The 14,825-nt window shown below is 42.5% G+C and overlaps 1 protein-coding gene across 1 annotated transcript; it reads right to left on the minus strand.

The window, feature by feature from the left end:
* Positions 1-5,134: 5,134 nt before the first annotated feature.
* On the minus strand, positions 5,135-14,153 carry LOC129186169 (H-2 class I histocompatibility antigen, Q9 alpha chain-like). Its single transcript, XM_054784151.1, has 6 exons — positions 14,072-14,153; positions 9,385-9,651; positions 6,465-6,743; positions 5,980-6,288; positions 5,719-5,817; positions 5,135-5,517 (listed from the first exon to the last, which is right to left on the minus strand). Exons 1-6 carry the CDS (start codon positions 14,124-14,126, stop codon positions 5,438-5,440), a joined length of 1,089 nt encoding a protein of 362 aa, XP_054640126.1. The 5' UTR covers positions 14,127-14,153; the 3' UTR covers positions 5,135-5,437.
* Between the last annotated feature and the right edge of the window lie 672 nt (positions 14,154-14,825).

Below are 14,825 nucleotides of genomic sequence, written 5' to 3' on the forward strand. Positions count from 1 at the left end.
CAGCCAAAGCATTTCGAGTGCAGCAGAGTTTGTGATACAAGCATGAAATTTGGTGCTTGGTGTTTAGTGTTCACTAAACCCTTCTCTGTAAAAAAAAAAAAAAAATCTAGGTGTCCACGGAAAACTTCAAGATGGCCGCCAAATATCAGGATGACCATCATTTGTTCTGATTTCTGCCACTTTGAGCACATCATTGTACAAAAAACCTCGTCATAGTTGGAATTATCTGTTTTTGGGAGAAAAAAGCTCACTGGACATATGAATGCAATTCCTACTACAATATTAACCATTTTGACAAAGATCTGAATTGTTTTTCACAACTTAAGCTTTCAAGCATGTAGCCGATTGAACCAAAAATGTGTAGGGGACCAATGTCCCTCTTGGTCAAGAAGTTAAGGTCACAGTATGTGATACTTCAAAACTGAAAATAGTTAACGATGTAGAAGGTTCATTGCACCGAACATTTGCAGCGACACGAGGCTGTGCATGTTAGCCCAGGTCTATAGCATGTGCATCTGCCATGGCAGCCAGACTTGCAACCACATTTTGTGAGCTGTTCGCAGCTCTTAGCAATGGGGGAGTTGTCAGTCCTGAAGACTTTCCATTCTTCGCCACTCTTTTCCAAACCCCATCAGCTGGGCTTTCTGCTTCTGGCCGGCGCAAAATTGCTTGAGGCCACACACAACCCGTTTGGCGTTTTGAAGCAGAGCTGCTCTGGTTGGAGGGATGGCCTCATATGGTCTCTGCTTTCTGGTAAACAGGTCGAGTCTGGCCTCATCCACACTGTGAACATTGCTTGACCTGTCATAGATGAGGGCCACAAACGTCTCTAGAACATTCATGTCGTCATCCTCAATGGCAGGTGGGTACTTGCTCGGTTTTGAGAAAACGTGAGCGACGTCTGGAAAACTTTCCCATGTCTGCCCAGCTGTTTTCTTTCCTTTGTTTCTGAAGGCTGTGACCACATCAGAACCTGTGAATGCATGAAAGAACAGCATGCCTTTAGCCTTTCCTTGATAAACACTGTTGTTCAGGTTGTGAATGCCAATCCACAGAAGATTCTGACCTTGGCCAAATGCAAGCCATAGCTGCTGCAAACCCATGCATTGCAGAGTTGGGAAAACACCGAGACTAATAACGAGGACATTGTGTCATTGGCCTTGATCTTGATAGACTTGCTACCCTGTCTTGCGGCATAAAGCCACGTGACAGCCTCATAATGACAACAGTTGTCTAGTCCAAGTAGACTTACTTTGTGCGTACTGAGCACTTTGGTTCCCTTGGTGACAATTGCCAAGATTGGTGCTGACATCTGAGAAAGTTGAAGAGATCTGACTTGTTGACTGACTTGTTTTGCGAGTTTGCAGGAATGGCTTTCCCGTCGCTCACCTTCCATCTTCTTCCATGTCCTCTTTTGGACCTTGTGTCTGCTGTAGACTTGATGGAGCATAGACATCAAAGGCAACATGTGTTGCATTGTATGCATGCGCATGAGCACTGATCCTTAGAAAGAAGTCAAGGGATGCATCGTCTGCAAAAGTCGTCGACCTTTTGGGAGGCAGTGCATGGATCTAGGCGGAGCCATCAATGATAATGTCATCTGCCTTTGGTTCTTTGTCTGGACGTGAGATATGCTTCTCAAGTATGGAGGTCAACTGGGACTTCTGACAGCTGTAAAATTTTCCATCCTCACTCAGAGTGTGTCCTTGCTGTGCACAGACATTCACTCTTCTAAAAAAGTATATGTAAATATACATATATACAAACCCCCATCTACACTTACACTAAAAAACAGACCACTTTTTCCGTGCCTATGGAATCCTGAAAAACAATGTTTAAGGTTTTTGGGGACCATATTGGAAGCCATCTTTGTTTATAATACGCTCTATGAAATGTTAAACACAACCATTTGACCTTTACTTGTATCTTGAATTTTCAAAAAGCCTCATAAAAAAAAGCAAGAAAGAAGTTCAATGGAAAAGAGTGAGTATACCATGGCGAAAACCATGGAGGATTATGGAAAACAGATGCAGCAACTTGTGGAGAATTCCAACTCCCTGCAAAAACTAACTTATAGTCTGCTAGAGACTACCAACGCCATACAAAGAGAAATGCAAGGTATGAAAGAGCAAGTTCAAGTTCAGAGAGAAGCATTTCAAAATGAAATGGGGATATTAAGGAAGGAAATGCAAGGTCTGAGAGTGGAGAATAAAAAGTTACAGGAAAGTTATGATGCACTGGGAGCCACTCTCAAAAATGAATGTGAAGAAAAGGATAAAATCTTTGAGAAGCTGAAAATCACCATAGATGACATGGATCAGAACACGCGAATGAATGACGTGGTCGTGACGGGACTTCGAATCAAACCAAGGTCCTATGCCAGAGCAGTGGCGAATACTGAAGAACCAGACGAAATGGATGTCGCCTCAACAGAGCAACAAGTTGTTGATTTCTTGCAATCAAAGAATGTAGATGTAGACATCCAATCTATTGATACTTGCATCCCATTGTATGGCAGGAACCGTACAACACCCGTCATCATCGTCAAATTCACTAATAGGAAATACAAGTTTGCTCTGCTGAAACAGGGAAAGAAGCTGAAAGGAACAAATGTCTACATGAATGACCACCTGACCAAGCGCAACGCTGAGATTGCGAAGAAAGCACGTGATCTGAGGAAGCAAGGAAAGATTCAAGGAACATGGAGTGCAAACTGCAAAATCTTCATCAAAGCAAATGGAGGACCAGAGGCCAGAGTTCTTGCTGTCAAAGACATCAAGGACCTAGAAAGATATTGAGGTCTCCCAACATGGAGGAAAACAGCTTTAATATGCTACAAGAAGATCTACAATTGGACACTTTTCACTTTACAGATCACAAACAATTGGATATGGAAAAAGACATTGATCCAGACTCAAATTTTTTCTCTCACATTACAAACGACTGCCGTTATTATACGGAGGAGCAATACAACAACAGTTTTATCAACGACGACAAGTTATCCATCATACACATAAACAGCAGAAGCTTGAACGCAAACTTTACTAATATTAAACAATATTTGAATCAATTCAAAGAACCTTTCAAAGTTATAGCAATCTCAGAAACTTGGATTAATGCTAACAAAGGAATGGACTTCGAGCTGGAAGGATATGAAATGAACTCACACAAATGCAAGGAAATAGACGACTTCACAGATACAATGTATAGTTTGAGTTTATATCCTAAAATCATTAGACCAAGTAGAATAACAGACCACTGTGCCACCCTCATCGATAATATATTCACCAATGACTTTGATAACAACACCATCAGTGGCCTGCTAATTAGTGACATCAGTGATCATCTTCCAGTGTTCACAATCTTTAATGAACATTATAAGAAAAAACAGGTGGAGGCAAAAAAGACTTTTCAAAGATTGCGTACAGAGGACAGCATCCGTGCCTTCAAGATAGGACTAGACGAACAAAGTTGGGAGAGTGTCTACAGTGCAATAGATGTGGACGAGGCATATGACAGCTTCCTTGGTACTTATATGGAGCTCTACAATAAGAACTGTCCCTGGCAAGAAAAGCCCAAGAAGCAAAAGAAAAACCAGCAGCCATGGATGACAAAAGTACTAAAAAACGAGCTACCTAGCAAAGAGGAAACAGTTTGTAAAGCTAGGAGAATATACATCTGGGAGTTTACATACCACGTGTGGAGTACCCCAGGGGTCCATACTGGGACCAAAACTGTTTAACTTGTACATTAACGACATTTGTAAAGTAACAAACAACTTAAAATTGGTCTTATTCGCTGATGATACCACCGCTTTCTGTTCTGGTGAAAGCACACAAGAACTCATTAAAAAGGTCAAGGATGAAATGGTCATATTAAAGTCATGGTTTGACAAGAATAGATTATCTCTGAATTTAAGTAAAACTAAAATAATGCTATTTGGTAATAGTAGAAAGGATACGTACGACCAAATACAAATTAATGGAGTGGATATTGAAAAAGTGGAAGAATATAAATTCCTTGGGGTTGTAATAGATGAAAAAATGAGTTGGAAATCTCATATTAAATATATACAACAAAAGGTGGCGAGAAATATCTCTATATTGAATAAAGCAAAATATGTTCTTGATCAAAAATCACTCCACACTCTGTACTGTTCCTTAGTATTACCATATCTAATGTATTGTGTGGAGATATGGGAAATAATTACAAAAGCAATCTTCACTCACTCACTGTACTGCAAAAAAGATCTGTAAGGATAATTCACAATGCCAAGTATAGAGAACATACAAACCCTTTATTTTTAAAATCACAGATATTAAAATTCGCAGATTTAGTACACTTTCAAACCGCTAGAATAATGTATAAAGTTAATAACAAATCGTTACCCAAAAACCTAATAAAGTATTTCTCAATCAGAGAGGAGAAATATGATCTTAGAGGAAAATTAAATCTAAAACATTTATATGCGAGAACTACGCTGAAAACCCACAGCATTTACGTGTGTGGAATTAAATTATGGAACGGATTGAGTAAAGAACTCAAACAATGTACAGAGATGAGCAAATTCAAAAAACAATACAAGCAGTTGATGTTTGTTAAATACAAGGCAGAAGAGTCCTGATTGTTCTGTCAGGTTTGTTATTTATTTATTTTTTATTTTATTTTATTTTATTTTTTATTTTTTATTTATTTTTTTATTATAATTTTCTTTGTTGTGTTTAAAAAAAAAAAAGAAAAGAAAAAAGCTTTGTTCTTATTTATTTATTTATTATTGTCATCATTATTATTATTATTATTAATGTATGTGTATGTATATATATTTATATATATATATAATTTTTTTTTCTATGGCTATCTTACCGTTATCTATTATGTATTATCCTGACTATCACTGAAAACATGACATGGAATGCAGGAAGTGAACAACATGTACTGTACAAGATGTAGATTGGAAGGGGGGTAGGATTAAATAAGCTTTGCTTCTTCCTACTCCTTTTGGACATGTGGAACTGTCAAAGAATGATTCATGAGATGTATTCCATTGTAACCTTCATGTTCAAATAAACTAAACCAAAACCAAAACCAAAACCAAAAAAGTGGCTTATGGAGAAGATATATGTAAAATGTCATGCTTGTATCACCAAGGTAAGTGAAAAAATACATTTATCTGCTGCAATAATCATCATTGCGTTTTCTAAGCCACAAAGGAGACATCGTATAACGTGACGAGCAGTTTGATGAAGACCAAACTAGCACATCTCCATCTCATCTCCAAGTGTAATGATGTCCTTCAGCGATAGATGATGACGACGGCCCATTCCCAACAAAAGCACATGAATCCAAATTGAAGATCATCTTCACAGAAAGTCCCAAGAACATTTGGAGGTGCAAACAGTCCATGTGAGCTCACCGTGTGCCGGCTGCTGTGTCTCACTCATCCTTCAGCTGTCATCCTCTCTGAGAGCTGGGTACCGCCGTCGCCAGCTGTCGGACAACCAGCTGGATGGTAACTGGCTGAAATGAAAGAGAAACAAGGTGAACTGGACCTTTTCCTCACATCACGTTGTGTTTCTATGAGAGTGTGGCTATTTAAGTGTTTGGCTCGAAGTCAACTAAAACAGGGCTGCACCTTTGTAGCCTGGGTGAAAGCATCAACTCACGGCCTCAACTGAATGCACAGAGAGGACAAAGACAGAGAACATTGGTGAGCCTTACCTTGTTTGTTTCTGTGACGCTTTACAATGGCGATGACGACGGCCGCCAGGAGGACCGCCACGGCCACGACTGTGGCAGCAATGGTGACGCTCAAGTTGTCTGTTGAGAGCAAAAGGAACAACTGGAGTGACAAAAAGCATGAAGAAGAAACCCTCATGACTACTTTGCATGCAAACGCCAACCACTGCCATGGTGACATGGACCAATAATGGTGATAGTTGGACTTGTAATGTGCAATCCAATTAAGTGTGCCTTTCTCACCTTCATGGCTTGCGTTGCTCAGGATGCTTCTTCTCTCCAGCTTGGTGATGATGTCCTCCTCCACGCCAGACAGCCGAAACACACATTCGTACTTGCCATCCACGTCAGCCGTCGCCTCCGCTTTCAGGTTTGACGACATCTGGAAGGTTCCGTCGTGGTTGAGGAGAATCTCGCCGTGCTCCACGTCCTCGTGGAGCTCCTCGCCGTCTTTCCTCCAAAACAGGTCGGCTCTGTCGGGATAGAAACCTGTCGCCAAGCAACTGACCGGTGAGGACGCCGTCTTCTGGAGGAGGTACACCTCTGGTAGCTCTGCACAGGAAGTGATACCATGTGTGGACAGAGGACAACGTGGAGAGAAGGTGTGAATGAAGGTAAAGATGGAGAGAAAAGAGTAGAAACAGCGTGTAGGTTGTAATGCCACTAATGTTCCTATAGGGGGTGTGCTAACATGGTTACAAAGGTAAACGTACATGGTGTGCTTCTACCTGTTCTCATTAGGACGTCCCTCCCATAGTTCACAAACTTCTTCAAGTAAGTAGGACAATACTCAGTGTAGTAATACTTTTGGTAGTCTAGGTGAGCTTTGTCATGCTCCCAGTTGCGTTTACTAGGAACAGCTTGATGTTTTGCTGCGGTATATGTCCATGTCTTCATGTCCAACGATAAGAAGTCTTCTCCATCATAACTTGTCTGACACCAACCAGTAACCTCATCAGTCTCATCATCCCATTCACATCCATACATCCACTGGAAAATGTGAACACCTGAGAGAAAGACACAAAGCGTTGAAAGCAGAGTGAAACCTCATCACCATCACACACACATCAATTGTCTTTTTGTAGGTCATTATAGGATGGACAGAGACAAGGTATCAGTGCAGTAATTTGTGTGTTTACTGTTAGAGGCGATCCAAAAATACACAAGGGCGCCCTTTGCATAGCACCAGTGCAGTAGAAGTTCAAAGTTTGTCAGCCCTTGAAGCCCCCAACTGGGCTAGGGCCCCAAGCAGTTGTTTGCTTTGTCTGGTGGCAAGCAGGGCCCCTGGGTAGGGTACAAGATCTTACCGTGTCCGGTCCGCCGTGCATGGTATAATCCTCCCTTATGGACTGCAATTTTGCAAAACATTTTTCACATACTGTGTGTGCGTGTGTGTGCGAAAGTCTTCCCCACGACGTAACGTCCCATTTCACACACTTTACATACTTCACAAGTGAGGGACGATCTGCCTAAAAGCAGAAGAAAAGGCGAGTACTGGAGAGTATAGGCTACAAGGTTAAGGTGCAGCGCACCTGTTTTTGATCACGGACAAAGATGAGTGCATAAGATGAAAGCAGCGTGCTGCCATTGTTCAGTAGAGATGAGAACAGTGCTGCACAATGCAACTATTAACGCTGCACTTCAGATAAATAACTTTACTCAAAATAAAATAATCATCACCCTGTTCAAACTCCTACTGTTGCACCTGCACCTTCCTAAAGAGAAACACTGTAAACCAGGGATGTCCAAAGTGTGACACAGGGGCCAGTTTTGGTCTTCAGGTTGTTTCTTGTTGTTTGTCATGACAATTTCCATTCCATTTTCTTCCGCTTATCCGGGTCTGGGTCGCAGGAGCAGCCGGCTCAGTGGGAAAGTTCAAACCTCCCGAACCTCGGCCATCTCTTCCAGTTCCACCGTTCCCAGGCCATCTGTGAGACATAATACCTCCATCATGTCCTAGGTCTACCCCGGGCCTCCTCCTGGCTGGGCATGCCCGGAACACCTCACCAGAAGGCATCCAGGAGGCATTCAGACTAGATACCCGGACTAGATACTCGCAAGGAGCAGCGGCTCTACTCTGAGCCCCTCCCGGATGACTGAGCTCCTCATCCTACAGTATCTCTTAGGGTGAGTCCAGCCACTCTATGGAGGAAACTCATTTCAGCCGCTTGTACGCAATCTTATTCTTTCTTTCACGACCCAAAGCTCATGTCCATCAGTCATAGTCATAGGGAAATGTTGGAACTGGACATAAATTAACCAGCAATATAATTATCACGCATATATCGTAGTAGCGTTAGAGTGTGTTGGCCATTAGGAATGCCTGTTTTAGGAATGCAGCGGTGACCCAGCAACAGAGAAGGTGGCGACTCATGGCGCCACGGTGTCTGCTGACTCCAAGGATGCAGTCGCATACTAACCGATGTCCTTCGAGGCTGTGCTGAAATGTGCTTCATACCACACATGTATGACTGATAACTGCCACAGAGATGCACACACATAGAAAAAACAAAGTACAGTTGTGCAGCTGCGTTGCTCACCCCATCCTTTAGAGTTGCACAACCTTGTAGATAGGGAATACCCAAATAAAAAGCGAGAGCTCAGTGAACGTATTCAGAGCGGTGTGGGAAGGTAACTCTGGTACGTTCCTCCGTTCCCCTCGCGAGTAAAAAGATACACTTGTTGTCTTGTCTCTTCTGTAATTTTGCTGTGTTTTACAAGTGTCACAGGAGTTTGAACCTGACAGGAATATAGATCGACCGGTAAATTGAGAGCTTCATCACAACAGTCCTGTACAGCGATCGCATTACTGCAGACGCTGCGTCCATCCGCCTGTTGACCTCATGCTCCAACCTTCCCTCACTAGTCAACAAGACCCCGAGATACGCAAATTACTCCTCCCGGGGCAGGCCCTCACTCCAAACCCATAGGGTACAATCCACAATTTCCGACTGAGAACCAGGACCTCGGATTTGGAGTTGCTGAGTCTCATCTCGGCTGCATGGTGGCCTAGTTAGCATGTTAGCCACACAGTCAGGAAGATCTTGGGTTTGAATCTCTGTCGGGCATCTCTGTGTGGAGCTTGCATGTTCTCCCCGTGCGTATGTGGGTTTTCTGAAGGTACTCTGACATTCCAAAAACATGCACGTTAATTGCAGACTCTAAATCGTCCATAGGTATGAATGTGAATGTGAATGGTTGTTTGTCTATATGCGATTGACAGGCGACCACTCCAGGGTGTACCCCGCCTCCCGCCCTAAGCCAGCTGGGATAGGCTCCAGCATACCCCCCCCCCCCCCCCGCCCCGCCCCCCCCAGTGAGGATAAGTGGTATAGAAGGAGGATGGAGTCTCATCCTAGAAGCTTCACACTCAGCTGCAAACCACCCAGGTAAACACTGAAGGTCACAGCCTGATGAGGCCATCAGGACCGCACATCTTTAATGTACGCATCAACGTGGTCCCCACATCCTTCAACTTTTCTGTATGCTATATCAATTTTTTTTTTTGTTGAAAATTATGTTGGAGAAGTACCTGCCAGTAGATTGCTATTTAATTTTCATGCTGTACAGTTGCAGCTGGTGTTTACGACAGTATAAAAAGAGTACATCAAATATATTTTAATCGTAGAAAGTTCAACATAAACAAACCTCCAGTTTGGTTGAAACGCTTCTTGAGAATTTCAATGGCGTTCTTGTTGATGTGCTCACTAGCAACATTGATCTCGGTCTCTCTCTGCCAGTAATGTGGATCCTCTGCTGTGATTTGGTTCATCCAGTCCTGTTTGGCTTCTGTTTTCCTGCTGTTGCTGTCATAGTGAACAATCTGAACTTCATCAACATAACCAACACTCACAAACTCTGGGAAGTTTGGAACTTGAGAGGACGCAGTGTGGAAATACTTCAGCGAGTGAATCACTGAAAGAAGAAGAGAAAAACAAGATGACATTTGATGGTTTTGTTTCATGTTCAACAGTCTTGCACTGTGAGTATTTGAGGTCATTCAGTCTTCAGTCTGGTCTTAATGTGAACACAAAACACTGCTGGATATCACAGTCAAGACTCACATGGTCTTCTCGTTGCAAAATACAACACATTATGTTGTTTATGCTCATTTGATTCATTTCATCTTTACAGTTGCACTAAAAACAACATTATATTGGTTATACAGTGTGTATTTCATCTGTGGATAGTTTGTACATTTTCAAAAAAAAGTATCCTCCCCAGATCCCTCCCCTCCCATGTGTTTATATGTCAGCTTTTCAAATTAAACACAAAAAAATAGAGATTGATCCCGCACACTCCGTTCATCATCCGCTGCCCTGCTCGCCACTCCTCGTTTCAAGATGACTACTGTTCACCTCCGCTTAACTCCCGTTGGCTCAATCCTAGCATTGATTTGGCTCCCACGAGTACCATGTCGCTCCTACCTCCCAGATTATTGATCTGATCAGGTCCTCTAGTTCAGGGGTATCAAACGTACGGCCTGCGCCAACGGGCGAGATGATTTGGTAAAGTACAAAAATGAGATGCAATTTTTCAATAGAAGAAACTGCTGTTCTAATTGCGTCCAGATGATGCCGCAATAGCAATTGTGTTAAACAAGCAAACTGTTGATACCGCCACAGAGCAAGTAGGTCAAGCAAGCGCAGCCAGTCCGGATGAGCTATTTGTGTTTCGCTTGCGCTATTTATTACGGGTTGTCACTGCGCAATACATACCCGGAATGCAGTCGGTCCCGAGCATGCGCAAGGACTACGTCACTTCCTCCTTCTGCTAATTTTTACAACTGCGCTTCCTGTCCGACGGTGCATTCAATCTAAACTCCTCCTCATAACCTTCAAAGCACTCCATAACCTGGCACATCCATACTTGCATGACTTGATCTCCCCTCACATCCCATCCCGCACACTCCGTTCATCATCCGCTGCCCTGCTTGCCACTCCTCGTTTCAAGGCGACTACTTTTGGTGCTCAGGCTTTAGATGCTCAGCACCCAGACTCTGGAACGCCCTTCTTCCACTACACATCCGTCTACTGGACTCTGTCTATATTTTTAAATCACAACTTAAAATTCACCTGTTCAAAACTGCTCACTCCTCTTGACATTGGATTTTTTAGTATTGATTGTCTGGCTGTTCTTCCTTTGTATTATTATTTTTATTTGTATGTTTTATTGTGATTTTTATTATTATTATTGGGCTTTTAGCCCATCACCGCTAGGGGCCACCCTATAAAGAAGGGCAGTGTCATCTCCTCTACCTCTTACTTGTTGGTACAGAGGTACGCCACCTGCCTGGTCACCTCGTGCATTCCTCTCATCATCATTGAAAGGGCACATAGTTGTATTGTTGTTGGTTGCGTGTGGCAACCAGCAATTTGCACACACACACACACACACACACACACACACACACACACACATTGGTGGTCTTTTTCATTGCAGTGAGCGTTTCATGGTGAGTTGCATAGTTGTTACTGTCGTCTGCAGGTATGTGGCCAAACCACTCTTTTAATTGGCTGCTATGCCATCTGCAGTTTTATGCCAGCGCCTGGTTCCTAATCTCACACCTTGTTATGTAGAAAACTCACGTCTTAAAATTTTGAGCTACGGCTGTGTGCATCTGGGCGTGTCCCTATGAATTTGTTATGTATTCTCTTGTATTGATTTGAGCTTTGAGTATAGTACATTGGGTTTGTTTGATTTTACTGGCCGCACGGTGGCCTAGTGGTTAGCATGTTGGCCAGATCTGGTAGATCTGGGTTCGTATCTTTGTTTGGGTATCTCTGTGTGGAGTTTGCATGTTCTGCGTGGGTTTTCTCCTGATACTCTTCCTCCCACATTCCAAAAATATGTATGTTAGGTTAATATAGACTCTAAATTGTCCATAGGTATGAATGTGAGTGTGAATGGTTGTTTGTCTAAACGTGTCCTGCAACTACCTGGCGACTGGCACCCCGCCTCCCACCCGAAGTTAGCTGGGATAGGCTCCAGCATACCGTCGTGACCCTAATTGGGATAGGCGGTACAGAAAATGACTGAATATTGTGGTAACTTTTAATGCTTCCAAGTGTAATAAAATCAGCAGTTTTTGTATCAGTTGAAACCGCGTGTCCTGCCACAAACAAACCTTGTGTGTCCTTTGGCACGTACATTTAACTATATCCTTGGACAAAATACCCAACGTGGCGTTGGCAGCATTCTTTTGTTTCCAAAAGTTATCATTCAATGTACAGTAGTCCCTCGCTGCATAATTAATAAATTATCGCTGTTTCATGATTGAATATGGCCTATTATTAGCAAAATAATTATGCATAATTGTTTGTTGAGACAAAGGGGGTATTCTGCGAAGCGAGTTTAGTGGGTTAGCGAGCTGTGTTGAGTTGAAAGCCGGACTTGTGTGTTCAGCGAAGGTCGCTCTCTTTTAAAGCAGTTGTATTGCCATGGTAACTTAGGCTAAACTCATAGCCTGGTCGGGACCAGGTTATGTCCAGGCTTTCACCTTAAAATCAGTTATGAAAGTGCCACGTTTAACTAATTTGGAGATGGCGTCACCATTTATTGAGAACTTACGAGGTTCCCGAGCGGACATGGAGACAAAATTTTTTTAAACAAGAGCATTCCCTAATAATATTATCCATCCATGAGCGAGATAGATATTCAGATGAGGGAATACGCTAGATACTGTATGCTCACACGAGCACCAGATGCAACATGAAATATTAATAATTAGGCCAACATTAGCAGACGTAAACGTCACCGCAGTCCTTGCATGAGTACTCACGTCAACACTGCCCTCTAGTTGTCACAAAGATACAACAAGAAGACATACACGAAGTCCCCAACTTACGAACATCCTACATGAGAACTTTCGGAGATACGAACACAAGCCGACTGGTCTATATTTTATTTTATTTTGCCTTCTAGTCGCTCCATCAGTATTTATACTGCTAATGCTTGACCAGTAGAGGGCACTGTGACACTGCTAATGGGACCAACAGACGCTGGAGAGAGAAAGCTAAATGGAAAGCTAAATTGTAGCTGTATGATACAACCCGGACAGAGCGTGTGGTTAAAGTTTATGAAGAGTTAATAGGCTTGCTTAATTCTACACCACCCACAGAACACTACCTCTTTTAGAAGAGGCTAACGACGACGACCATTTGTCCTTTTTTTCAATAACTCCTCCTTCTCCTCCACCACAATGCTCGACCACTCCTCTTCAAAGGTAAATAACATTTATCATTACTTATTATTATGTCATTTTTATTATTGTTTTTTTCATTAATTATCCTTGTTTAATATTACTACTGCATCCAAACTCATATTTACATACATACACATATACTGTATATGTATACACGTACATGTAGTACCTATATCATTGGTAATATTACCTTTGCCCCTACTTAAGAACAATTCGACTTAAGAACGGTTGTCTGGAACCAATTGTGTTCGTTGGTTGGGGACTTAGTGTACTTCAAAGATTTAAATAAACAAGTTTTTGCCCCAATTTATTCTTTTTTTAAATAGGTAAGTGTTAAAATGTCTAAGTTGTGATATGTTGAGCGTTGATAAATGAAAAGACAAGTAGGGTATAATTAGTATAATAAACCATTGTTAACTTGCCCATTACATGCTCAGCATTATTCTGTCAGAGGCCCTTCTTTGCTCTATTGGCGGCGACAGTGTTGCTTTTAGCATAATCTTTTTAATCTTGCATCTTATCTTTAATCATAATCTTTTGGGAACTCCTCATAACGCTCCATAATAATTATATACTTATTTTTTGTAAAACACACAGGCTGGGATTGCTTCACTTTTCAGCAGAAATAGAATAATATGACGTCAAACTCTTTCCACCGTGCTCTATTTAGCGGCACTACTGCACGCACCACCCAGATCGAAGGCCGTGGTGATGCTGGGCAACTCCACCACGCATTCGGGGAGAGGGGAGGTTAGTAGAGGTTGGTAGTGAGGACAAGCAGATCTGTATAGGACAAAGCAACGGCACTATCAGGATGTCAGATCTTGTGCCTGCCTGTGAAGGCTTAAAATCACAGACAGCAGGAGGGGGAGAGCCAGAAGAGATCACCCGTGACACGCACCAAGGCGTCCAGGCACATGAGCATGCTCCAACAAAAGGCAATGTGGCATGGACCATCAGGCTTACCAGGCTATGTTCGGTGTAACCCACCAATCACAACAGGTGTGGTGCACACCTACATGCCACAATGTGATTAAATAAATAGATCTATAAAAGTGATAATAAATAGAAAATTCCATAAGTTAAATAAATTAAGGCTGAAACAAGATTTTGGGAAGAAAGTGGACATACCAGGCACCACGCTGTGCATTTGCACAGCCAGAAGAGACAATAACAGCAAGTTCATGATGTCAGTGCAAAATAAAAAGAGGTTTGGCACTTTTAATCCTGCAAGTGAGAAACACTCACTTGACTCACTTATATAACAAACAAATCAATGTTGAGTAGGCGGTCTTTTAATAATGCTCCACCTGAGCCAATGAGAGTTCAGCATGCTAATGACTTCTTATGGTCTCCTGCCGGCTCAAAAGAGAGCTGTCAGGTAAATGCTTGAGTGGCTTTTCTGGGAAATCACGTGACCTGACAAGAAACAACACGTATGAGTCACCCTTGGCTGCAAACGAGCGTCTTCATCAGGTGTTTTTCCCATATTTATCTGCTGGCACCACTGTCCTTTCAGGCTGCTGCTCCCCAGCTTATTCATTGCATTAAAAAAAAGATCAGGAAAAAAGGTGAAGAGTCGGTTGACGTTTGAAGAGGCGGAACGAACGTGTTACGGAGTTCCATGTCACAACCTTTCATGGTTTACGAACGCACTCCCATTAATGATTTATACTAGGGGTGTCATGAGACACTCAGCTCACAAGACAAGATGATACACATCATAGTGGGTTCACGATAGTGAATAGTGGGCTGGTGTTGGTGTAGGTTGCACTAAGCTCTCTTTCCTAGGGGGTGTTCCTTACTGTTCCTAGGAAAGACCGCATTACTGCAGACACTGTGTCGATCTGTCGATCTCTCACTCGTGAACAAGACCCCGAGATAC

This window comes from Dunckerocampus dactyliophorus, chromosome 8 (assembly GCF_027744805.1).
Source record: "Dunckerocampus dactyliophorus isolate RoL2022-P2 chromosome 8, RoL_Ddac_1.1, whole genome shotgun sequence".
In the NCBI taxonomy this organism is placed as follows: domain Eukaryota; kingdom Metazoa; phylum Chordata; class Actinopteri; order Syngnathiformes; family Syngnathidae; genus Dunckerocampus; species Dunckerocampus dactyliophorus.